At 30.4% G+C, this 25,538-nt stretch overlaps 3 protein-coding genes across 4 annotated transcripts in view; 2 read left to right on the top strand and 1 right to left on the bottom strand.

Moving 5' to 3' along the window:
- The window catches only part of LOC141450488 (uncharacterized), a 33,823-nt gene extending 29,961 nt beyond the window's left edge, over window positions 1-3,862 (top strand). For both annotated transcript variants that reach the window (XM_074120988.1, XM_074120987.1), the window contains exon 15: window positions 3,274-3,862. The gene's annotated coding sequence lies outside the window, so the exon portion shown is untranslated. The remainder of the gene's footprint in view (window positions 1-3,273) is intronic.
- Window positions 602-11,814, bottom strand: Rab3 (RAS oncogene family member Rab3). Its single transcript, XM_074120994.1, has 6 exons — window positions 11,673-11,814; window positions 6,260-6,381; window positions 6,041-6,146; window positions 3,756-3,874; window positions 2,683-2,854; window positions 602-1,372 (listed from the first exon to the last, which is right to left on the bottom strand). Exons 2-6 carry the CDS (start codon window positions 6,376-6,378, stop codon window positions 1,229-1,231), a joined length of 660 nt encoding a protein of 219 aa, XP_073977095.1. The 5' UTR covers window positions 6,379-6,381; window positions 11,673-11,814; the 3' UTR covers window positions 602-1,228.
- Window positions 11,815-12,455: 641 nt separating this feature from the next.
- On the top strand, window positions 12,456-23,708 carry Gp93 (heat shock protein 90 Gp93). Its single transcript, XM_074120986.1, has 14 exons — window positions 12,456-12,645; window positions 12,738-12,815; window positions 13,069-13,229; window positions 13,420-13,536; window positions 14,667-14,865; window positions 15,319-15,448; window positions 17,318-17,611; window positions 19,082-19,271; window positions 19,967-20,205; window positions 20,327-20,495; window positions 21,235-21,471; window positions 21,700-21,970; window positions 22,924-23,024; window positions 23,169-23,708. The coding sequence occupies exons 1-14, from the start codon at window positions 12,603-12,605 to the stop codon at window positions 23,271-23,273; spliced, it is 2,334 nt and encodes a 777-aa protein (XP_073977087.1). The 5' UTR covers window positions 12,456-12,602; the 3' UTR covers window positions 23,274-23,708.
- Window positions 23,709-25,538: the final 1,830 nt, after the last annotated feature.

Raw genomic sequence — 25,538 nt, 5'->3', positions numbered from 1 at the left:
AAAGATGAAATGATTGAAAAAGTTTTAAAAATCTTAAGGAAGTTCAAGAAATTGATAAAAGTTTCTATTTTTGATTGCCGTTATGAAATTCTTAGAAAACTTTACATTTACATTCCCTGAACGTGATTATTCAAGATCTTTCAAGTTGAGGCTCCCTAAAAAAAGTTTTTATTTCATAATAAAAGTATTTATAACAAAACTGCTGAGGAATCTGTTTACCAAATCTACAATATTTGGAAATCGGTTACCAATGAAATTCTTTCCTTAACTTTCATTTCCAGATAACAATTTAATTTCTAAAAAAAAAATTAAATTACAGAACTTCCCTGAGAAATACATGGTTTATACCCTACATAAAAAATAACATTTTCCTACTTTATTTACCCTTCCACACCTGATCATCACCCTCGTCTATCTCAACATCCTTTTTTTTCATGAAAATCATAAAAAGCTCTTCATTTTTTCCCTTTGCATACATGATTGTAAAAAATTAAATTATAAACCGTCACAGCTAAGTCCCTTCATCATTTCGGTCATTCTAAAAGCACAAAATTGCTATATCATCAACTTCTTTCTAAGAGCCATACAAGTTCATTTATAAAGTTTTATTTAATATATATTTATTTTTATATAAATATATGAGCATGTAAATGGTTTAGTTTTCAACAAAACCTAAGGAATATAGTGCAAAGAATGAAAAATATATGTATTTGTTTATATATATAATTTCTTTGTTAAAATTTAAATAATTATTGTCGTTATTTGAAGAAGCTACCCTATGGGAATGATTTTAATTTTTTTATACAATAAAAATTAGTACAGATTTGTGCTATTTCTCACTCTTTTCTTAATCAACTATCATGTCCCAAGGCCAATATAAGTACATATATATTTATTTTTTTAATGAAATACTGAACTCTAAAAATCAAATGACATGAAGGGATGATATGTGAAACTGGGTAGGGAGTCCGAAGGGTATGAACAATACATAGGATAAGGGTCGTGCCTTTCACACATTTGTGCATTTTCCGTCCGCCTTGTAGTTTGTTTTTATCTCTTATTAAATAAATAGAATATTAAGCGGATCATTCAGATGTCTTTTTCATATTTTCCTTGTTTGTAAATAAATGTTAGTTTTTATTATTATTATTATTATTATTATTACATTGGAGAGAGCTTTACAAAATATTTAGTGATTTACTTGTCAATATTGGCGAAACCGGTCGGATTAGCAATTGCAATTCGGATTACTCTGTCCTTGCGGCTGCTCCGTCAGCCTAGTTCCTTTGGTGCCTGTCAGCAAATTCGGATCAGTATCCAAGCTTTCGGACATTTTGTCACATATAATGTCGACAAGACGTTCGAAGACAGACTGTAAAAAAGAGAGTTAAGAATGAAAATTAAAACACATTATTGAACTTATCAAACTTAAGGAAGATAGTTCAAAAAAATAAAAAATGATAGAAAAATAAAAGAGATATTTTCAACTCTAAAGAAATTTATTTATTTATTTTCACAATTACTTTTATAATGATAGTAATCTGTAATTGACCAATTGCGATTAAAAGAATAAAATAAATTAACTATAAGCTCATAATTAAGGTTTAAACTGCCTGCAACAAAATAGATAATGAAATAAGCGCTGAAAGATAGAAATAATCGGCGCTGAGACAACTAACACTGTACAATCGCTGAACGTCCCAGTACTTCCATTGATAGTAATTCTGACGTTTGTTACCCCTGAATTAACGTCTTTTAATTCGTCTTATTTTAATTTGTTTAAACTAAGGAAACTATTCCTAAATTTAGATTTAAATAATACAAAAAATAAATTTCTATTCAGGCTGGCTTTATGACCAATTACCGTTTAGATATCATGGCGGATAGAAACAACTAATTTTCTTTACTTATTTTTCTATTTCACACTAGATAAAATCCAAGGCCAAGATTGGCAGTAGAACCTTCAATCATGATCACAATTCATCTAACTTGCTGGTCTCTACCCGCTCGGCTACTGTAGCGCTCCTTGTAAAGGTGCCCTAAATATCAATCTCGGGCTCATTTTTTCGTATGGGACTATTTTTTCTGACTTTTCTCAAGCCAGTTAATTAAAGTTAAGAATAATAAAAAATGTAATTTCATGTAGGAGAAAAACATAAATTAGAAATAAATGAGAACAAATCAGACATGATCGTTATTAAAAGTTAATAGTACAATTTTTTGATACTTCATTATTCTTCTAAATATCAGGTCACAAATAAAATCAGAAATCAAAATTAAAATTTGAACTTTAAAGCACTTAAATTAAATAAAAAGCGAACATAAAATAGAATCTTCTCCGCATAGTAATTACAGTTTTTAAAAGAAATGTGAAAAAAAGTCCTGAGGTTGTTGAAACTTCTTAACTTAAATATTCTTGTTCAAAAACCGGCCGTGAAAAATAAAGAGAATAATAAAGTTTTCTAATAAACTACAGGTTTTAGAGCATTCTTGAACCACCTTCTTATATTCAGGGATATTTAGGGCGGACTAATCTGCACATTTACATTCTGGATTATGCAAATTTTATTTGTAAAAAGCAAAAATTTAAAACTGCGACACAAAAAATATGATTTTGCAAATAAACTTAATTATTTTTTTATTTAAAAAAAATTATTTAATTAATTTAAAATAAATGATTACCTTTACATGAATATTTTCTTTGGCGGAAGTTTCAAAAAATTCAATACCAAGTTGTTCAGCTAATTGTTTACCTCGCTCGAATGAGATCACTCTTTCATCTTCCATGTCACACTTATTACCCACCAGAATTACTTGTGCATTATCCCAGGAATATGTTTTTATTTGTGTTACCCTGTATTCAAAATAAAAAATATAATTTTACATGTCAATAGGAGAATGGAAGTTATAGGAATTATGGTTTTCAACATTCCTTCGAACATTTTCAGGTGTGTGTTACTAATTTAGAAATGTTTCCTGCCATCACAAAATTCGGGATATGGTTTTCAATTTTGTTGAAGCCCATTGCTCATGGGCCCATTTTTATTTTTAAAAAAACAAAATTAAAAGGAAGAAAGATTATTCCCAATTTTGTCCTAATTTTGTATTGTGTTTTTGTCAAGCTTTCGACCTGCGGACTAGGTCATCTTCAGAGCTTAAGCTTGTTGATAATTATTACAATCTTTCTTCCTTTTAGATCAACGAACCAGTCATTAAAAAAAGATAAACATTATTCTACAATAACAAATTGTTTTCATTAATTTTCTGTTTCAGATATTCCAAGGGAATTTGGCCTATCGTAAAGAATGTAAATATCGTAAATAAAAAAAATATTATTACAAACGTTTTTGTAATTTCTTATTGTAGTAGATGCTGCTAGTATTGTTTTATTTTCATGAAATAAACCCATAACTCTAAGGAATAAGATATTAATAAGAAATAAGTATTGAACTCGTTTTGTTTCCTCTGCGAAAACTTTTGGGTTTTCCTACTGTTCATTACAATCATAGTACTGTTCTTTATAGTTACCAGAAGGCAAATTTTGTTTGTTTGCTTGCTAATTATAAGTTATATTAGAAATAAAGTTATCCGTAGTAAAATATGAATGACCAATTTCATGTATTGTTATTACTTTGAATTTTTGTTTGTACAAAAAATAATAAAATGTATACTTAAAACTAAGAATGTGTGTCTACACGAAGCAAAGCTGATATTGATAAACCTCTCCAAATCTTAGATTTAAACGCTCTACTTACCAATCTTGAACACTGTTAAAAGACTCTTCATTTGTTATATCGTACATCAGTATAAAGCCCATAGCTCCTCGATAGTACGCTGTAGTAATAGTTCTATATCTTTCTTGCCCGGCTGTATCCTTAAAAATTAAAAAAAATAAATAAAATAAAATAAAAATAACAAAATGGTAAATCTCTAACTTGTATTTAATATGAAGTTTTTATTACCTCAATTTATTGATTAAATAATGTAAACCATTTATAAAATACACAATTATTTTTTAAATAAAAGTGCAAAAAAAAAATTGTACCACATGGGAAGACTGTTTTATCGCTAGAAATTTCAAATTCAGTCCTACTCCAGGTTAATAAAAGCGTTTCTAGATTAACAAACAGTTGCTAACCCGATTATTAAAACGTTCGACCAATATTCTCCAAAACAATGGATCAGTGCTTTCAAAAGCGCCGTTACTTTCGCTTTCCATGAGCCTAGCCTTACAATTTTGTACTGCATGGGACTCATTGTTTGTCATCGTTGTAAAGAGAAAAGTAATAGAAAAAACAAAATCTAATAAGTTAGCAAAACATGATGGAACTTTAGGATCGATTTGTCTCTATAAGTCCTATGCAATATGCTGATATGCATGGTGATTTGTAAAGTGGCTCTGAAATCACTGTGTTAGTTGCATTGAATACTTAAGTTCTAAGTAAATGTGGGACTATGTCAAAGAGAGATTCAGCATTCAACCAGTCTCTTTGCAGCGCTCTCAGACACATCCAATATCAACTTTAGACGTCATTTGCTTAATGCATCTTAATATTAGTTCCAATCATATGTCATTCTCACAACATATTTTTTGAGCTACTCTTTTATTTAATACGAACTGTAACTTGTGATATTGTGCCTTCCTCCATGTGGAATCATTTATTGCCACAACTCACCAAAATGAGACTGAATATCTAGTATATGTCCATGTTCATATTTGTAGGACTAAAATTGGAGATGAACAAGGGGCAACTGCACTTAAGCTCTTTGCTTAATTTTGAAACCTAATTCAACAAAATTTGAAATGTTTTAGAAGCCGCCGCAATTATCGTAATTACCTCCCACCAAAATTCTCACTGGTCTGACGTGCACTAGTTTGCCCCAGCAAGCCTTCATGAAAGGGATAGCTTCTTTATACATTACTATCTAATTTGTGTACCTGCCTTCTATTATAAATAGCTTAAGTGTCAAGGACTATTAGATATATAGCAGATTTGATCCGTGAAGAGAATGAGAGCCATTAAATTGCAGGGTAGGATGTTGCTTAATTGAGACGTATCTCTTTTTTACCTGGATTATGTTGCATTTCACTTTCAGGAATCGAGAATGAAACAACTGAAGGTAAAACTGGTTACAAAAAAAAAACAACAGATAACTAGAACAATATCGTAAAGAAGTGCTTTAAGCGCTGGTGTCTGTTAAATCTTTTATAAGATGTCATCAATCACCGTATTAAATATAAAATGACTGATCAATAAAATGTGGGTAACCCGTTTATTTATTTTCAAGTTTTACAGTCAATGTTTTCGGTAGATTACATTTAAAGATGTTATAAGAAACACTTAAGGTGTAAATTTACTGCAAAAGCAGCTCTTGAAATAGAAAATTTAAATATTTTTTTTTTAGAAATTAAAAAAAAATGTTTAACAACTGTGACATTATAGTAGAATTAGTGAAGGATACTACAAAATGACAGAGAATTGGATTATGCTTCGAGAAAAAAATACCTCAATTTGAAGGAAAAAAAAAAAAGTAATTGTCATTTGGAAATTAGTTCTGTCTTTATACGTGGTTTCTAAAAAGATTTTGCTTAAAATTGATAATGTAGCCAACCATTTCTTCGGGCACTAATTTTGTTCAACACAGAAAAGTTTAAATCAATACTCATTATGTTAAACTCTCCCTTGGATGCTAGATAACACAATCTCACGCCTACTGAAAAAAGAAGCAAACAAATCTAAAACATTTTTCAGCAGTGAGCAGATTTGACAAACTATTCAATTCCTTGAATGGACGGATCTAGTTATTAATAAATAAGGATTGTGATTCCAAGTTAATGTGTTAGTTTTGTTTTATCAATAACAAAAAAAAAAAAAATTATTAGTAATCTGTCTATAGCATTTTTATTTACGATTACCATTACTTCAATTTTTTATGTGAAATATTTTCTTTTAATAATCAAAAATATATTCTTATTGTATCTAGAATAAACAATAAACATTTATGTATTGCATATTTTTTGTATGGATTACAATCTTACCCAAATTTGTAATTTCACTCTTTTGTCATGCCGAAAAACTGTTTTCACTTTGAAATCAATTCCAACAGTTGAAACAAAAGCAGAAGTAAAAGAGTCATCTGCATACCTAAAAGAGTATAACAAAATTTATTATTATAGTAGAACGTTACTTCAATTATTTAAAAATTTTAATTTTTTTTATTCATTAAATTTTTGGAAAACATTTTGCAAAATATTAACCTAAACAAGAAAGATGTTTTCCCAACACTGGAGTTTCCTATTATAAGAAGTTTAAACATATAGTCAAAATTTTGGTCCGCTGCATCTTTCTGCCACTTAGGTTCTTGACCACCTGCCATAATCTGTAATCAATCAATAATTAACTCAAAATTAACGGGAAAAAATCACGTCAATATTGATTTATATAATAAAATCTGTCTCGTTTGTCTTTTTCTAAGACCTCAATAAAAATATTTAACTCGTAAGTACCTCTGTTATACAATTTCAAAAAAAATTGTTAAAACAAACATTTTATTTTCATATTTATTACTGTATATCAAATAATTAAAATTTGAATATCTTCATACTCTTCCTCAACAGATCTGAGAATCTTGTCAAGAAGGACAATTAGATTCGTAGCAGATTTAATCCGTGAAGAGAATGAGAGCCATTCATTCATAGCTTTAAAGGCTAGAGCTGATATAAGAAATTTTTTTATTTGTAGAATGTTAATAGACAGCACTTGTAATTCCGAATTTTGTAGATTCAATCGATAAGACTTCTGTAAAGATAATACCTTCTTTTTTTCTTGTTCTTTATTAATTTTAACTCTACACCCACCTCATTGCAGTCAAGCTTTCCTTGTCTTTTCTAGCTTCGCATTTTTTTTATCTGTCTTAATATTTTATTTTTTTGAGGAATAAACCAAGGTGACAGTTGAACTAAGATGGTTGAGAGAACGAGTATTCGTTAGCTACCAATAATTTCGTAAGGAATTTCCGAACAGTACAATAAAGTCATTAGCCTTGTTCTTGAGACCCAAAGTAGGCCTTGTAAGATACACATAATTTAGGGTATACATTGAAATTAAACGGGTTTGTTGAATTTGGACATTATATGCAAGGCCTGTCTTCCTCTTGTGTTAAACTATTTGGAATATTGATTTATTGAAGTTTTAGAAGAGTTGTCATATCATACTTCTTTACAATTTAGTCAGTTACAAACTGTTACAATGTCAGCACTTTTTTTAGCACAAATTCTAAATTTCTAGAAAATTTTATTCCTGTAAGAGGAATTCATGTGTGTTCAATTTTTTTTTTTTTAGTTCTAATAAAAATTACAACTGGTTCTGTTAGAAAAAATAAGATCGCTATAAGAAATAGTCCGTTAAGTGAGTGTTTGTAAATATGGGTCAATACCACTGAAACAGTGTTTAATAAATAAAAACGTTAAGTGAGAGAATTTTGCCACTTTATATTCTGTATCTTGGTTATTTATTTTTCTTTCTCTTTTCAAAAGTGTTTAGGGAAGTGACCGTTCAATTAAATAACCAAAAAAAAAAATAGGAATGAAGCTCTTTATTGTACGAAATAACTGTCATTTTGATAAGGCCTAAGTTTTTGAATGAAATGCTAGTTTTTGCAGAATAATTGATTATAACGAAATAGAAGGTGCTGAGTTGTCAAGGTAGGAAATTAGACTTGTCTTATAGGAAATTAAACCTTAATTCGATTCGTAATGAAATTTCACTTGCTAATATCCGAAAATATTGTACTCAAATGAATAATTCACTAGTTTTAAATATAAAATTTAAATTTAAGTTAAATAGTTTAATTATAATTAAAAACTATTTTTTTGTTTACATTAGAAATTACATTAGAACTTTTACATACTGCTAAAAATAGGAATTTTGTTTGAAGATTTTTTCGAAACTGAATCTCACTGTTGATTTTGGCATAAGTATAAGCACACAATTTATTAAATAAATAAATAAATGATTGAAACATAAAGCATAAACATTGGATTAGCAAGGGACTTCGAGTGAAGGTGTAAGTAAAAATCATCATACAAAAGTCATTTTTTCTGGAAGATACATGTTGACTGTAGTAAAATGGTATTTATTCAAAATCAAAATAGCTTTATAATGTTCATCCGAAATAGATTTCCTAAAAATTATTTTGTGGTTGACTGGGAAAACTAAGGTTAACAATACGCTTATGGAAATAGATGTAAACTTGCCATTAGTGTTTTAAATAGTTGCACATAGGCGTTTCGTACCGTGTAGAATGATTTATCATGACTTACTTGTGTCATACCGGATTTTCTATTAAAGAACTAGAATGAAATTAAAAGAAATAGTATAACAAACAAAAAGAGGAGACCTTATATTTCGATGTTGTATCCCTGCTCTGATAGTACCTATAGATATTTTATGTTAAATAATTTTAAATAAGCTCCCAAACTTTGTCACCTTATATCACCTTCCAAAATTCAATTAGAAAACTGCAATTATGCACAATTGTAGAGGTAAACGATTACTATAATTCTACATATTTTCGCAGAGATTACCCTAATAGGACAGGAGATAAAGCAATTTTAAATATGAAGGAAATATAAAGCTCCTAAACTTTATCAACTTATATCTCCTTCGAAAACTCAGCTAGAAAACTGCAATTATGCACAATTTGAAGATGTAAACGAGTTTTATAATTTATAAATGTAATATTTTCGGAATGTAACTTTATTATTGAAATTTCATTTTCGGGAAAAAAACGATTCAAAACGGTTCAACCAAATACGCTCACAACTTTTTGTGCCAGATTTCTCAAATTAGGAAATTTTTTCTTTTGTGAGTAGGTAAATGTTATAAAAATCTCTTTTTGATTGCGATGTTTCAAAAATGTGTTTTAGTTCATTATTACATTGTAAGTCAATCAGTTCCATTTGGAGATAATAAACAAATTTTGTTAAAATTTGGATGGCTCTGGCGGGCCATAACATTATTCAAGGTTAGCCACGTATTGTCCACCTCTGCTGTAAAGCAAGCGTATTTTTAAGATGTTGAAATATATTATTATTGAACAAACCCTAATTCTCAAGAAAATTGATTGCGTAATCTGCGGTGCTAACGAGAATGTTCTCGCCAGATTTTATGTACCTGTAAATATACCTATAAATCAGCTTTTTTTAAAAAACTGTATCGCTCAAGTCAAACAACCTTAAGGTTCATATTAAAGTTCCATGACACTAAATGCAACGGATATCCCACCTAAAGTCACTAAATGTATAGCTAGAGCTCTGAATTTGAAGAAAATTAGTTGGAGTAAAGGCAAATTTGACCGAATCGGCTACCAATTCATGAGATATTTTCTCGAGATTTGCTCCAACCATTTTCATTTGGTACGGAAATTACACAAACGACATATGAGTTTAACTTCGACAAAGACTCGAAATCGAAATTTCCCTATCCAACATCTACGCTACAATCAAAGCGCTGAAGCAGTGAGGTCAGCTCAAAGTAAGTCTGAAACCATCACATCAAACTCAATGAACTGGCCAGTGGTAACAGAGTTTCCTATGGTAGGTGCAGAGGTATATCGGCGAAGAACGATACCGACGCCCTGGCGAGACTATGGTTTGATAACTTTTATCGGATTAGCGATAGTTATTTTCGTGAGCAGTTGAGGAGGATGGAAGAGGTCTGGAAGCTTCGCTCTAGACCACCAGGATTCCAGGCAAAGACCTGCCAGGGGCCTAGATAATTATAACATAACAATTTGAGATACGTCTTGGTCTGAATAAAGATGAATTCTGTAAATTGTGAGGCAGTTTCGTCCAAGAGGACACCAGAAGAAACTGGTCCTGGAACATGATGACAATGGCATATTTTGTAGGAAGACTGTAGAAACTTTAATACACCTCCTAACTGAATGCAATGTCATTATTTAAGGATGATTCTAGGCACTTAGGAAACTATCATGCAATGGAGGAGGACATAACTTCCCTGGAACCCTCTCAGATCCTGGAATTTAAGATTTATGAGATCGTTAGGCCCCAGTTAAGAGGCCATTATAGATCTTTTGAAATTTGCAAAGTGCGGTTACACTAAAGAAAAAAAGTATTAAATATGTGCTATTAGAAGTTTCAACTACTGAAGTCATTTTCAAGAAAATTGCAAAAAAATTATCTGGTAAAGTCGAATTTCCTTGCATAAAACAGGTTGACACTTATCTGAAAATCAAAGGTAGATATACTTCAATTTCTTTCATGTCTTCCTTGACACATTATGTTCTAAAGTAAAGAATAAATTTAAGTAAATATAAATTATACAGAATAAATGATATGCTTTAAAATACTTTTTAATGTGCTTAAGTTGGTATCAAAATTTTACTAGATCGCATTTTACAAATGCATGAAAAATTTTCCCGCAACTTTCGATCACAGTGTTAAACTCATATGTTCAACTTCTCGTTATATAAAAAAATTGCTATTGCTGGTTATAACGTAAACTGTTTAAGTGCTCTGCACAGTGTAACAGACTAGCAGGGGAGATAAGCACATTTAAGGGGACGGCCAGTACTGCAGTACTGTTAACAATGTGCAAGTTAACATAAAAAAGAAATATAGCGATAAACGCGTATCTTTTATTCCAAAAACCCATGACAAAATGCATAAAATACCTTCACTGTATTATAAAATGTGGCTTAAAACTTTATGTCACATTTAAAAAATTTATAAATTACAAATATAATAGCACTTTTTTCTACTAATTATACGTGTCGAAAACTTGGCTAATATAAAACATTTGAAATAATAAGAAAGTTTAAAAAAAAAATACTCCTACATAATTGGAAATGAACATTTTATTGTTTTAAAAAAATAATCACTTATGTGGTAAAGTTTAAAGTAAACACAAAATCTAATACATAGTGATGCTTTTTTTTTATAGTTTGCTACAGTATCCTTTCTTTTTCAGGCTGAGAGAACTTAGGTAAATTTTGTTAGTAAGAAACAAAATAAGAATTAAAATTTAGTTTTAAGAAAGTAACTGCGAGGCATAAATTTTGACGAAATCGATACCAGCAGACGTATGATCAAAACTAATTCAACAGTGTTGTGAATGGTACGCCCATTTTGTGACATGAATGGATTTTTACGTAATAATTGCTACAAGTAATACTTCGAAAAAATGAGATTTTTTACAAATTCGAAGGTATATTATCTGCTTATAAAAGAATGAAATGCGTCCGATTTTAAAACAGCTTTCAATACAAATTTCTTCTTCTTTTCTTTTTATAACAATGGTTGATAATTCATTTCCAAAATTCAGTAATTTTTTATTTTAATTAATAAATTTGTTATAAATTAATCCTATCTTGATGGAGCCAAAAATTGATTTATTACTGAGATTTAAACTAGAGAGCAGTGGTAATCATGTAAAAGAATATAGGTCAAACGAGTGTCTTTTCAACTTTTTTTTAAATTAATTTTTCCTTGAAAACGATATTTGTTTACTTCTTTTGTAAGATTTGTAGGAATAAATACTACAACTGATGTGTTACTAGAGTTATAAAGTAAAATGGGCAGGGTGGGAGTTTTTTTTAAAAAGTTATTTTATTTCTTTCATATTATTTTTTGTAAACTTGCGCCTTACCTTAACTAAGTAAATCTGGACCAATATTCAGCTTAGTACACCATTCAGAATTACACGATCGGTATGAGAGATTAGAAACTGCGATTGGGTCTCAACAACAGAGTATAGAGCGCTCTTTGTTAAGGGAGGGAGACGAGAAGCAGCAAGAAGGCTTCTTCCCCGGTACGTCACCTGAACCGGATGACCATGGTATCCCATTGGACGAACCCTATCAAGCGCAAGCGCCTTTTCGCAAGTCGGTTAAGAGCGCGTGGGACGAAAGGCAGAAGCCCTAAGGGCCACTTGGTATTGATTAAGCCCCCCTCTTTTTACTAGAAACTCTTCAAGCTCAAAAAGAAAAATTACCAATATATGTCGCATTTTCTGTTAATGCTTTCGAATTTTTTAAATTTAAAGTCTCAAATAATAATAACTGATTACACTTTATTCTGCCACCTTTTGCGTCAACAGTTAAACTAATAATCAATATACCGCTTCCTATTCATTCAAAACATACGTTGAATGGAAAATAAGAAATAATTGTAAAAACCAGAATATTCAGCAATCATTTATGTAACCAATAAAAAAAAAAAAGTATAAACAATTAGAGTATGTGAACAAGATTGTATTCCTGCCTATGTTCAAAAACATCAAAAATTCACCAGCGCCAAAGCCTCTTAGATTACCTAAGCTGATTGTATGTGAACACATAACAAAAGTTGATTGGAGGAAATATTTATATTTGGAAGAAAATGATTGGCTGTTCGCAGGTTACGTGGATTCTTCTCATTGGCCGTTACCGTGTTCATAAGTTGAACTTCATGAAGCCGCATTCATTCTTGATTATTAGCCGTATAGTAATTGATAGTAACTAGAAGTATAAGTAAGTTTAGACTTCTCAGTGCTATAAAAAAGTGGAGTGTCTAGCTATATATTGGTGGAGTGTCCAAGATGAAAAACTTGTTATTTTTAGGTTTAGGGTTGTTACTAATAGGTATGTTGTATAACCTTCCTTGTAATGTACATAGATTACCCAATGAGCTAAATATTTGAGTTATTTAACAAACGATTTACTTTTCCTTTTAGCGATTGTTTGCGCCGAAGATGTTCTGGAAGAAACAGTTGAACCCGATCTTGGATCTAGCAGAACTGGTTCCAAAACAGGTATACTTCAAATCTACTTCATAGCTGCACTTTGTTACTGTTTTTCATCCGTTTTTTAGTATTGTTGGATGTGTGATAGTTCGGTTATTAAATTTGGTACAAACAACTTCCAAATGGAGAAAGATGATACATTGTTCAGTTTAACTAAGAATTAAGCTTAAATTATTTTATTCTATTTATCACATTTTCGAATATCACGTTTTATAGTCTCGCTTTGAGAAAATTCAGTAATTTTATTAAGTAAACTTTGCAGACGATGAAGTTGTCTCAAGAGAAGAAGAAGCCATTAAATTGGATGGTCTTAACGTAGCACAAATAAAAGAAATGAGAGATAAAGCCGAAAAATTTGCATTCCAAGCTGAAGTGAATAGGATGATGAAATTAATTATAAATTCGCTTTATAGAAATAAAGAGGTTAGTTTTTTTATATTTGAACCTTCTGATATTCAGTTCTGAGCAGTGCACTCACAAACGTTTTTAGATTAAAAAAAAGATAACCTATCTTAAAATTGGTTTCAAACTCCTTACAAAAAAAAATCTTGTCTTTCCCATTATTTTCCAAGTTAATTTTTTAATTTATATTTTTTGTTTTTTGTTTTAATAGATTTTCTTGAGAGAGTTAATTTCTAACGCATCTGACGCTTTAGACAAGATTAGGTTACTGTCATTAACTGAAAGCAATGTTTTAGCTACTAATGAAGAGTTAACAATTAAGATAAAGGTAAGAATATTATTTTATATATGTTCGATACATTCTGCCTCAAACGACTAGCTAGTCAGCCGGCAAGTCAACTGGTGGCATGCACTGCTATAATTTTTACACCTTAACGCGCATTAATGCTGTAGCAAGTTCTAAAGCAAGTGGCACTAGCAAAATATTTAGTTTTTTTATCAAATTGTGCCTGCAAGGATTGTTCGTTACAGATATTCAGTAATTTTTACGAAATTAATTCAGAGTACGAAGCTCCCGGTTTTTTTTCTTCATATTAGTGCATTGTATTATAATGTATTAGTACATACCCCGTCAGTTGTGAGTTTTGTTATTGTAGTTTTTATTGAATGAGCATCCGTGGAGGTTGGCACCAGGCGCTTTTTTGTGCATTACCAGCATTTGGGCTGCGTCATTGACTACACTGTTAATAGCTAATGTGGTGACTCGTAGGATACGAAAATCCAAGAGTAACAAAGTGTTTCGAAGTGTTAATTTGGTGTTTTATTTCATATTCCACCCTTGATTTTCAGGAAAGAAAAAAAATGCATAATTTTAAGAACTGGAAATAAGTTCAATTTAGTTTTATTATTAAAGGATTAAAGATTGTAAAGGGACTAAACTTATCTCTGCGATCAAAAAATATATTTTGGCTCCCTAATGTGGTCGCTTGCACAGTGTATGTATGTCAGTGCTCTTGTTAGAAATGAGAGTGTGATAAGCTGCTGTTTGAATGGTTGTACTCATCAGTTATTTCTGCTGGCTTTAATTTGAGTTGTGAGAGTGTTGTGGGTGCCAGCATAAGTTTGTTAGGATGTAATACCTGCAGGGACTCCTGGCAAGTTCCATAAAAAGGACAAGTTCGCTCTCCTCACGGCGAATTATCAAAAATTTGGTTAAATCTGGAATTCTGATCCTTGTCTTACTTAATCTACACTTTTGTAAGAAACATTGTTATATGGAAAACCTTGAGGCTTTACTTCCTCGCTATACATTCAGATTTTTTAACTTAACGTTTTAATCTTAATTCAAATATCCGGGCAACAAAGTATATAAATATATGTAAATAACCATAATGTGTTCTAGTACTCATCACAACTTTATTTAATTCAAGTTAATTTTAATTGCTTCATACTTTTTAGGTGGACAAAGAAGGTAAAGTTGTTCATATTACCGATTCAGGAATAGGAATGACAAAGAACGATCTCATGAACAATTTAGGCACAATTGCTAAGTCTGGAACAGCCGAATTTTTAAACAAAATACAGGAGTCCGGGAGTGGACAAGATACTTTAGATATGATTGGTCAATTTGGTGTTGGTTTCTACTCAAGCTTTTTGGGTTAGTTTCATTTATTTACTTTAATTCAAAATTATTAGCCCTTCATTTTGGGATAATAACTTATTTAAATTATTTATTTCGCCAGAATCTTTATCTTTCTGCAAAATTATACTAAAATTATATTTTATAGCTGTAGTGGAAATCCTTTCGCGGTCTCACAAATTCCTTTTTTTTATCGGTGATGATTTTTCTGTTTAATTGTAAAGTTTTTGTACCTGTGTAACTTTTGTATGTATGAAACAGTATTATTATAGAACATTTAACAAAATTCGAAATTGAATGGCGCACGGTTGAATCGCCGTTATGGACAAATAATATAAAGGAATTTAAGAGACTAGAAATTTGTTTTAGAAACGCTCGTCTTATTCTTCTTAGACTTTATTCCTTTTTTTTTTTTACCACTACAGCGGTTTCGAGGCTAGAAACGCTTATTTAAAATTACAATTTTTTTAGTGGCTGACCGAGTTGTGGTTACTTCAAAACATAATGACGACAAGCAGTATGTATGGGAATCGGATGCTTCATCATTTTCAATTGTTGAAGATCCTAGAGGAGACACACTCAAGCGAGGCACACAAATAAGGTTTTTTTTTTTATAATTATTATTACTGTAATTATTAATCTTATTTCTTCAATCATTTGGGTGAATAATTTTAATTTTTCCCTGATTCCGTAAAAAAAGAAGACAAAAAATGTTTCCAATTACTTTTTTTACTTACTGTTATAAAAAACTTTTTGTTTTCATTTTTGCTCTCTCTCTCACGAGATAAGAAGTATTGCGATCCTGTCAAATTTTACATCGAGATTTAAAATAATTATGCGTTTGAAGTCTTGAAAGTGATATATATTTATATAGGGTGTTCATTTTAAGACCTTCAAAGGTGCCTCCTCTGGCTTGCAAGCCAGGTTATCAACTGCTCTCTGTATCTGAGGAGGCACCTTTGAAGGCACAGCAAATGCTTCACAAGTTGAGTAAAGTCTGTTATTTGATAAATTAAGGAATAAGTTTGGTTATTTATATGAAAGATATTGATCACTTAAATATGTGGCGGGAGGTTTCCAATTTTTTTGGTAATTAAACGCAACTCTTCCAAAATTACCAAATAATTATTAAACCTTCTTGTTTGTAACAGATGTAAAATTTATTTTTAGCCATCTTGTGTATGCTTGAGAACATCTAAAGCCCTTAACATTTGTATTTTTCTTAGAAAAATCACTCGGAAAACGACTTATTTCCGGATATTAAGAAGAATGCTAGCTTTACTGCCTTGGCAATATTTTTATTAGAAAGGGGATGAAAAAATACATAAAAATGACCTATCGCGTGCTCTTCTTTCTCTTTGATAACAAGTTAAAAAATTGAAATATGATTAATAAATACCAGATTTTGAAATGGCCTAGCACCTTTAATTTTGAAGATATTGAATTGCGGTTTCCGGTTTCTTTATACTCTTTAAAAGTGTGTACATATATGAAAAAGAAGGTCAACTGCGAACCCTCACTTTTGGTCGCGCGTCAGCCGTGTATGCGGGCAGGAATCTCCAATCAAGTCACATATTCTGAAACTAGAGGTGACGGGCAACAAATTTTTCCTCTACCATTTTTTGCTCAGATCAACCGTTTAAGCATGAAATGCATTTGAGCCGTCCTAAAATGAACACCCTTTATATACTGGTTTATTGGAAAATGTTTGAATTTGCATACTAAGTGAAAAGACTAGCTCAGTTTCAAAAAATCTCCAGACTATATTTCGCTTGAGTATCCATATGAGGCCTGTTAGGGACTTTTTAAATCATTTTAACCGAAAGTAGTATTTTACAATTTGTTTTTTTCTCCCTTTTATAAGGTTTGCTAAAATCATTTTCTTTAAACTTAACACACTCATTAAACGTCAAAGCTATGCCTTTTATTTGAAATGGTTCTCCAGGAAAATTATATTTCACCTCAGAGAGAGGAGTGGGGATGCTAACGTTTAAAGTGTCATTTAGTATTATATTCGGTTCTATTACCGTATTATCTACTACAAAAGAAATTAAAAAATGTTAAATGTGTTGCTAAAGTTTTGTGTAATAGAACAAAAAAGAAAAACCTTATCATTTTGATGATTCCAGAATGCTCATCTTGTTCAGGATGTTATATGCTAAGCTGAGCTTAGCTTCAGTTCTATATAAATAATATAATACTTTTGAATTATCAGGGGTTATGGCCAATGTCTTTTCTGACCTATTTTTTAGCATAAGTTTTCTGCTTTTGTACTATCTCCAGCATATATGTATATATTTATATATATAAACAAGAAAAAGAGGGAAATTTATCAATAAATGCATTTAATACTGAATCGTTTTGGGCACAAAAAAAAAAAATCTGAATATCGAATCAATTAATTAAAGTATACTTTTTTATCTAAATTAACTAAAACTAATTTTTGTTTCTATTTCTTTCTCTCTTTCAGCCTCTTTCTTAAAGATGAAGCCACAGATTATCTGGAAATTTCTACACTACGCAACCTAGTTAAAAAATATTCGCAATTCATAAACTTTCCTATTTATTTATGGGCAGATAAAACAATTACAGTTGAAGAACCGTTAGAGGAGAGCGCAGAAGCTAAAGATGATCAGGATACTGATAAAGAAGATGAAGCTATAGTCGAAGAAGAAAAAGAAGATAAACCAAAGACCAAGTCTGTAAGTAAGACTGTTTGGGAATGGGAAAAGCTCAACGATAACAAACCAATTTGGACCAGAAAGTAAGTATATATATCCTCTTTCTGATTTTTAATTCATAAGATATTTTTCAGTCTTGATTCCGTAGACCGCACAATATTTTTTTTAATGTAGTAAATAGGCATTAAATAAATATTCATTAAGTTTATAAATATCTCATTAAACTAACAATAATAATTATGGTAAAGCTTTTGCGTTTGACAATTTTCATTTTGGACAAGTTATTAATGTACAATAGAAGAAGATAATTTATCTTCAGTCTTCAAAGATTTCAGTAGTAGATAAGTTCATGTTACAAAAGCATAAAAAAAAGTAGTGTAAATAATTTATACGGTACAAATTGATATACAGTCTACAGATATACTATTTATATACAGTGGAGTCTCGGTTATCCGTCATGACCGGGACCGGACACGTGACGGATGGTCGAATAGATGGATAATGGAAAAAATCAGGAAAATTTACAGATTCTTATGTTTAACGTGTATAAAACTTTGTATTAACTGGTATAGATATTTTATACGTTTATACGCTTAAGCCTTAAAGGTCAGGTATCTTTCTTTATTCAATTCATTCTATTGTGTATTAAAATTAATGAATACAATGTCTGCGACATCTAATCGGTTTTGTTTGTGGTTGATCTTTTTAGGAAAAAACCCACAAACTGTCGAATGATGGACACGGGTATGTACCTAAAAGACAAAGGAAAAAATCTCAAAAGAAAATATTCACACTCTGCGTTGAACGGAGTTGTGACCGTCACTAATCTTAAATTAGAGCCCGCATTAAAAAATTATTTTTTTTTTTTTAAGACAAAAGGACTCTTTTTTTAAGGCTAAAGGACTCTTTAAAATTTCTGTACACTTAAAATAAATTTTTAAAAAGTTTTCTTTTTAAAATAATTTTTTTTTTTTTTAATTTTTAAATACTGAGGAAAGTGACGGTTAATTGGAATAGACGGATAAAAGGGTGACGGATAACCGAGACTCCACTGTACTTCCAAATAAAAATGTACATTTCATTCTTGTGCTTAATTTAAGTTCATTAAGTTCAGTTAAGTTTTCGCTCAATTTTACCATTTATTCTTTTTATTTTATTTTATCAGAATATTTATTTAGTATTGATTGCAAATTGCAGTTCTTTTTTAAAGATTACATATTATGATTTTAGTCTTGCCATTAAGATATTAAGATATTGTGTGACGTCTAACTGGAGTAATATATCGCCTCATTTATCTCCCTTATTACTACTCAATTAACCTTGCAAGTTATTGAAAGTTCCTTTTCCCGATTAAAAAGAGCTAAAGAAAATTTGAACTAAGAAAAACAGGGGCCTAACAGTAAAACAATTTTTTTTATAATGTATACAAAATTGAACAAAAGTTAGAAGTTCATTTAATATTGTTAAAACTTCGAAAAACTAAAACTAGTGAAATCCTTACTTATGTAATTAATTATTGTAACTATTACTTAGTTATTTTTTTTAATTTTCAGGCCAGGAGAAGTGGAGAAAGAAGAATATAGTGAATTTTATAAATCATTGACTAAAGATAAAAGTGCACCATTAGCGCATGTCCATTTTGTAGCTGAGGGAGAAGTATCCTTCAAATCCTTACTTTTTGTACCTGAGACACAACCTTCAGATTCATTCAACCGATACGGCACAATATCCGATAATATAAAGGTACACGTTTTAATAATTTATGGTTAAAACATCTGCAATTGTTTGAATATTATTGGAACTTATAGATAAAAACTCTTAAGTAGCATATTCTGTCATTACTTTAATTATTAAAGTAGTGATTTAATTTACTTGTATACCCTCTTTGTTTGAATATGTTTCTTTACTCTCTTCCAAATTGTAAAACAATGAAATTATTGTAACGAATTTATTAGAATTATTCATTAAAATTTTATTAGATTATTAGAATAATTATCAATATACTTTTTATTATTATTATTATATTTACTTGATCGCGTCAACATCTAAGGTTATTAGCACCCGTAGCTTTTTTTTAGTGAACTGCCAGCCACCGGACAGTGTTCTCACGTTACAGACAACACTGTCTATCACTGGACAGTGAGCTGTAAGAAGCTTTTAGGAAGAAAAAATCTAAGGGTCAGCAGCTGGATTCGAACCCGGGACTTCCCTACTTATTATTATCGATTTTATTTTTACAATCGCAAGCACTTTGGTGCCTTACGTTTTTTTTTTTTTTTTTTTATCAATTTTTCCATGCTATTGCCTTCATTGTAAGAAAACACGTTTAGTTTTAATGATTTTAGGGATATATATTTTTTAGAATCTAATAATACTTTGTAATTATCTTTTTAGAAGTTTTAAATATTTTGTTCACTTTTTTCTTTTTCTTTTTTTAGCTTTATGTTCGAAGGGTATTCATAACAGATGAATTTACTGACCTACTACCTAAGTACTTGGCATTTTTGCGTGGAGTTGTAGATTCAGACGATCTTCCTCTCAATGTATCCCGAGAGACTTTGCAGCAACATAAACTTCTTAAAGTCATTAAGAAGAAATTAGTAAGAAAAGCTCTCGATATGTTTAAAAAACTCAATAAAGAAGACATGGAAAAATTTTGGAAAGAATACTCAACAAAGTGCGTATTTTGCAATTTAGTTACTATAATACGACATATTACATATATTAAAATAGACTAATCTATTAAGTAGACAAAAAAATTAATTTGCAAAACAAGTAAAGTTCAAATTATTTTTTAGCATAAAACTAGGTATAATTGAAGATCCTGCAAATAGAACCAGATTGGCCAAGCTCCTTAGATTCCATTCTTCATATGGAGAAGGGTTTACTTCTTTGGCTGAATACGTTTCGAGAATGAAGGCTAAACAGGAACACATTTACTATGTGGCTGGTTCCTCAAGAGCTGAAGTAAGATTTTTTTATCCCTAAAAATATTTTCTTATTCGACTCCATATCTGCCTTGTCTCGTTAGGACTTATCCTAAATATTATCGCACAACACCAAATACGGTTACCGAAATTTTATACCAAGCATTTTCTACAGTATATCTGATCTAAGATTTCAGTAATTTGTCATCTCCTTACATAATTTTTTTCCTACTTATTTTTCGTTTTGAAATAACGATTTAACAATTGTTTTAGCTTTTGTGCTGAATGACGTTGAATACTAGGGTTAGCAAAAATTTATAAGACTCATTTAAGGAGTTACTTATAATTTATATGTAATGCAATATTTATATAAAATACTAGCTTTTGCTGGACATGCTGATGAGTACCAATAAGAATTCATTTTTTAAAAAGAAAATATTATGAGTGACAAATAGTGGAATATATATAAAATGTAAAGACATCGCTAAAGGAGGTGTTACTGTTTTTATATGTTTTTACTGTTGTTACTGTTATTTATTGTTGCGTTTTCATTATTTCTCAAGTGTTAATATGAGAATGTAAGCAATATTAGAAATGTCCAGCAAAAGCTAGTATTTTTTATGAATATTGCATTACAAGTAAATCAGAAGCAACTCCTTATTTATTATTAATAATAAAATTATTATTTTTCTGTTAATATTAACCAAACGTTTTGTGCAAAATATATTGCTATTTTTGTTTTAATTACAATGGTGTATATTTTTGTATTTGTTTCTTAGGTCGAAAAATCTCCTTTTGTAGAAAGGTTGCTCAAAAAGGGTTATGAAGTTCTCTATTTAGTGGAAGCTGTTGATGAATATACATTATCAGCTTTGCCAGAATTTGAGGGTAAGAAATTCCAAAATGTAGCCAAAGAAGGTCTTACTCTTCAGGAAGACAAAGCCAAACTAGAAGCGGCCAAAGAAAGATTTGAGCCCCTTATTAATTGGCTCCAAGAGAAGACACTTAAAGATAAGGTACATTAGTAAATATTAATTTCTTTCCTAGTGTAAATTAATTTAAAAAACAGCTTTTTACGCACAATATAAAAACCATTTTTAGTAAATTATTTTACTTCATAAAAAGTGTGAGTTTGCTTGTAAATTACTTTGATACTGAATTTTTAAAGTTTTAAATATAAGTATAAATTTGGAATTAAAAGTATTGTAAGGATAATTAATGAATTAATTTCATGAATTTTTCAGATTTCTAAAGCAGCTGTGTCTTCACGATTAACCGATTCTCCGTGCGCATTAGTAGCATCAATGTTTGGTTGGAGTGGAAATATGGAACGTTTAGCAATATCAAATGCACATCAAAAGAGTGATGGTGTAGAAAGGAGTTACTATCTGAATCAGAAAAAAATGTTGGAAATCAATCCCAGACATCCACTTATCAGGCATCTTCTAAATAGGGTCCAATCAGATCCAGATGATGAAGAAGCAAAAACAATTTCTCTCCTCATGTTCAGAACTGGTAAACAACTGCATATATTTTTCTCGTCTGACATGATTAATTCATAAATTCAATGTAGTGAATATTTGACTCGATTTGTTTTTTTGTAATTGCGTGTGATTTCCTCTTCCTAACATTTAATAATCGTTATTAACTATCTAACAAAATGTCGATCTTAATGCGAATGGCCGTAAATCTGGAGGTGATCCTTCATCGACTTAATAGTTTCTTGTAATTCTTTACCTTTTTCGAAAAAAAAAGTAGCATTAAATTTTATGGACTTACTGCTTAAAATTAATAATTAAATTTTTTAATCGATTTTTTTTTTTAATTTTCAGACTTTAATAAACTAAAGATTATATTAAATCGTTTTTCAAACTGATTTAATCCAATTTGAACAGTTATGATTAAATCTGAGAGTTTAATTCAACTTTAATTTTAATCGCCGAATTGATTTAATTTCAATTTTTAATAAAATTGATTTTAATTATCCACTCCATGAATTTTCAACATATAATCGAACAGAATTTTGCGAGACCATATTTAACTTTTCTCAGTTTCTCTAATAAATACTTCTCAATCAATTTTAATTAATAACAATACAGAATCATTTTTACACCATAGAAAAACCACCATAAAAGGCTGCTATGTTTTATTTTAGGTGGTTAGGTTTAGGACCATGTTTATACAGATATAACATTTACAACCCAGGTATATATTTGGATCACTTTTCCCAATCACTTGGTCACTTTTTTTATTTTATCCGTCGTTGCATGCATGTTTATTGTATTCCTGACCAATTTCGGTCTTACATCCATCATCATAGGTAGATTAATCATTTTGGCTTTACTTATGTTACCATCTCGCACCACACTTACTTCCACAGTAATTTAGTTCTAACTGTTAAAATTTACTTATGATTAATAATTTAAAACTTAATTCGGTTACCTCAGGAAATTATTTTTATTTTACAGCTACGCTTAGATCAGGATATATGCTTCAAGACACCGCAGAATTTGCCCAGAGTGTTGAAACATTGTTGAGAAAAACTTTAAATATTTCTCCTGATGAGAAGGTGAGAGCTTATTGTAGTTTGCAATAGTGTAGAAAACTGGTAGTTACGATCTGTTTCGAGATATTCTCTTTGAGGATGAAAATTAAATTATTTGAAATGATGAAATGAAATGATTATTTGAATTGAATTATTTGACCCACATAGGTAGAAGAGGAAGATGATGAGGACGAATCTCAGGAAAGTGATCATGAATTGCCAGCGGATGAAGAAGCTGAAGAAAATCAAGATGAAGAACATGATGAGTTATAGACTGATAAGTTCCTCCTTTCAGGAACTTTTAAATAATTGACTGTATCGTTTACACAGTTATGTATATTTAGGGCAGTTTGATTTTTTAAAAGTAGGTACAGTTTTAAATATCACATGTATGGACTGAATGTATTTATTTTGTACAAATCACAGTTTGATAATGTTCCAGTACATATTGTTTGAAAATGCTTCACTTACTTTCGCAATTAAAGCAAACTGCCTAAATATTAAGAAAATACAAATAGAAAGATGGCTCCTGAAACATTTTTGTAAATTTCGTTCTTCGTGCTCAGGAGCTAAGTGTTCAAATGGAACAAATTATTTAAAGAATAGCTAACATATTGTGAAATATTTGTAAGAATGATATTTTCTATTTATGTTGTGATTTAGTTATGTTAAATTTAATTAATTACAGTTAAGTATTTGTAAAAGGGATATTCTGTGTTTATTATCCTTAGACAACTGATGCAAGCTGGGCTTTCAAGCGTTGCCTCCATTAATGCAAATCCAAAGTTGGCATTAAAAATTAATAAAATTTAAGTGAGTGATCAGAGTTAAAAAAAAATTATTGGAATTTAGAATGATTAAAACATCAAATTTAAACTTTCTCCGATTTTCAGATTATTTTTTAAAACTATCTATTGTTACCCAGGGGAACTCAAAACGTGTTTTTCGGTGAAAACTTAAAATAAAATCTTCCTATCACCAAATTTAATAACATTAATGATTTGCTTCAAATCATTATAAAATAACTAAGAAGTAAATTTATTCCAGTACTGAATCAAAGAAAACATTTCTTGATGTGGTGCGCATTAAAATCTAAAACTACATGTGACAGTTATACAATGTTCCCAAGTTTTTTTTTTTGTAAGGTAAGTAAGTACCTGTTACATTTTATGTGCAATGAAAATCCACCTTGTTAAAAAAAGTCATTTAAGGACATAAAAACCTTTAAAAAATATTTTTCTAAGATGGGTGCCTTGAATAGTAAAATACGCCGCGAAAAATTGTGCATAATAGCCCGTCTCTTTAAACCAATCACCTTGAATAATGGACTCCTTACTTGTATCCTCAGACTTCATTTGGAGCCTGTACACTAAACTTGAAAAATACAAGGTGATTAATTGTCGGAGAAAATTACTGCTACGATATAAGAAATTTTCAAATCCATAATCAAAAAGTTTGTCCGCCAATCAATTTGCCTTCACAATATATATAAATTACCTGTTAAGGTACATCACTGTCGAACCAAACTACGATTTAATCTTTCCTGTATACAAAGACCTTTAACAAACTACTCGTTGAAACAAAACAAAATATTCCATCTACAGACACTCAAAAATATAAAAAAATTGAAAAGGAGGTGGCCTAAATATAGCGATCACCTAGGTAGTTAAACCATTCAAAACTGAATTGGATTTCGCCAGTGGAAATTTTCTCCGTACACGTTTTTCACGTTAATAGCCTCATTGGTTGCAATGGCAATAATTGCGTATATGTAGATTTTAGAGTAAAAAAGCATGAGCAATATACCTTTATTGCAGTAAAAATTATGCTAAGGTATGCATAATTAATTGGCTTTATTCTAAGTTCTAAAAAAAATGAACATTCGACTAGAATCCGAGTAACCCCAACTACGGATGAACTGTAAATGTAAAGTAGACAATGGCCAGTTAGTCTTAGATTTTTAACATACAAAACCTTTTACCCTTTTGAAAGTGATAATCAAGAAGGAAAATAAAAAACGAAATGCTAAGCAAGCCTTTGTTTTGAGTGCAATCCAAATCTAATTTGTTTAAAGGCGCAATCTTCTCTGCGACCTTTGATTGGATTTTATGCCCCTAGTAGTGCCGGGTGAAAACCTGCAGCATCCCCCGTAATGAAATAACTCTCCCTTCCCCATATTGCTCTCATAAATATTATAAAGAATTTTAGACAGCCATACCTGATAATACTCACGGAACATTCCCAGATCAAAAGAAATCCAAGCCCTTCTTCATTTACAACTGAGTTCTAAGAAGAGAAGGAAGCCGACACTCCGGTACATTTTTTCTCTCGGAAAGCCCAACTCAGATATTCTGAAAATGACTCCAAATTAAAAGACTAATTGTGTTCTATTCTAAAGATTTAATTCAACATTCATGAATGTCTTCTGAGAAGGTTGGAAGCCCGATTTAACTGTGAAAGACTTCTTACTCCGAGGGGGCCCCTGGTAACACAGAGGCTAGGATATTTTTTTTTAAAGTTTAAATAGAGTGTGTGGTT

This window comes from Rhodnius prolixus, unplaced genomic scaffold (assembly GCF_049639745.1).
Source record: "Rhodnius prolixus isolate KJV_2025 unplaced genomic scaffold, Rpr scaffold_2, whole genome shotgun sequence".
Lineage (NCBI taxonomy): Eukaryota > Metazoa > Arthropoda > Insecta > Hemiptera > Reduviidae > Rhodnius > Rhodnius prolixus.
Note: the sequence above shows the minus strand (reverse complement) of the source record. Positions and strands in the feature narration are given on the sequence as shown.

Coding starts and splice junctions, on each gene's coding strand:
- Rab3 (XM_074120994.1), bottom strand. CDS start 6,378: ATGGCAGGTGGTCAAGAACCTAAGTGGCAGAAAGATGCAGCGGACCAA. Junction 6,147..6,259: donor AAAACATCTTTCTTGTTTAG/GTTAATATTTTG, acceptor ATACTCTTTTAG/GTATGCAGATGACTCTTTTA. Junction 3,875..6,040: donor GAGTGAAATTACAAATTTGG/GTAAGATTGTAA, acceptor TTAATTTTTAAG/GATACAGCCGGGCAAGAAAG.
- Gp93 (XM_074120986.1), top strand. CDS start 12,603: ATGAAAAACTTGTTATTTTTAGGTTTAGGGTTGTTACTAATAG. Junction 13,537..14,666: donor AGTTAACAATTAAGATAAAG/GTAAGAATATTA, acceptor CATACTTTTTAG/GTGGACAAAGAAGGTAAAGT. Junction 21,971..22,923: donor TCTCCTCATGTTCAGAACTG/GTAAACAACTGC, acceptor TTTATTTTACAG/CTACGCTTAGATCAGGATAT.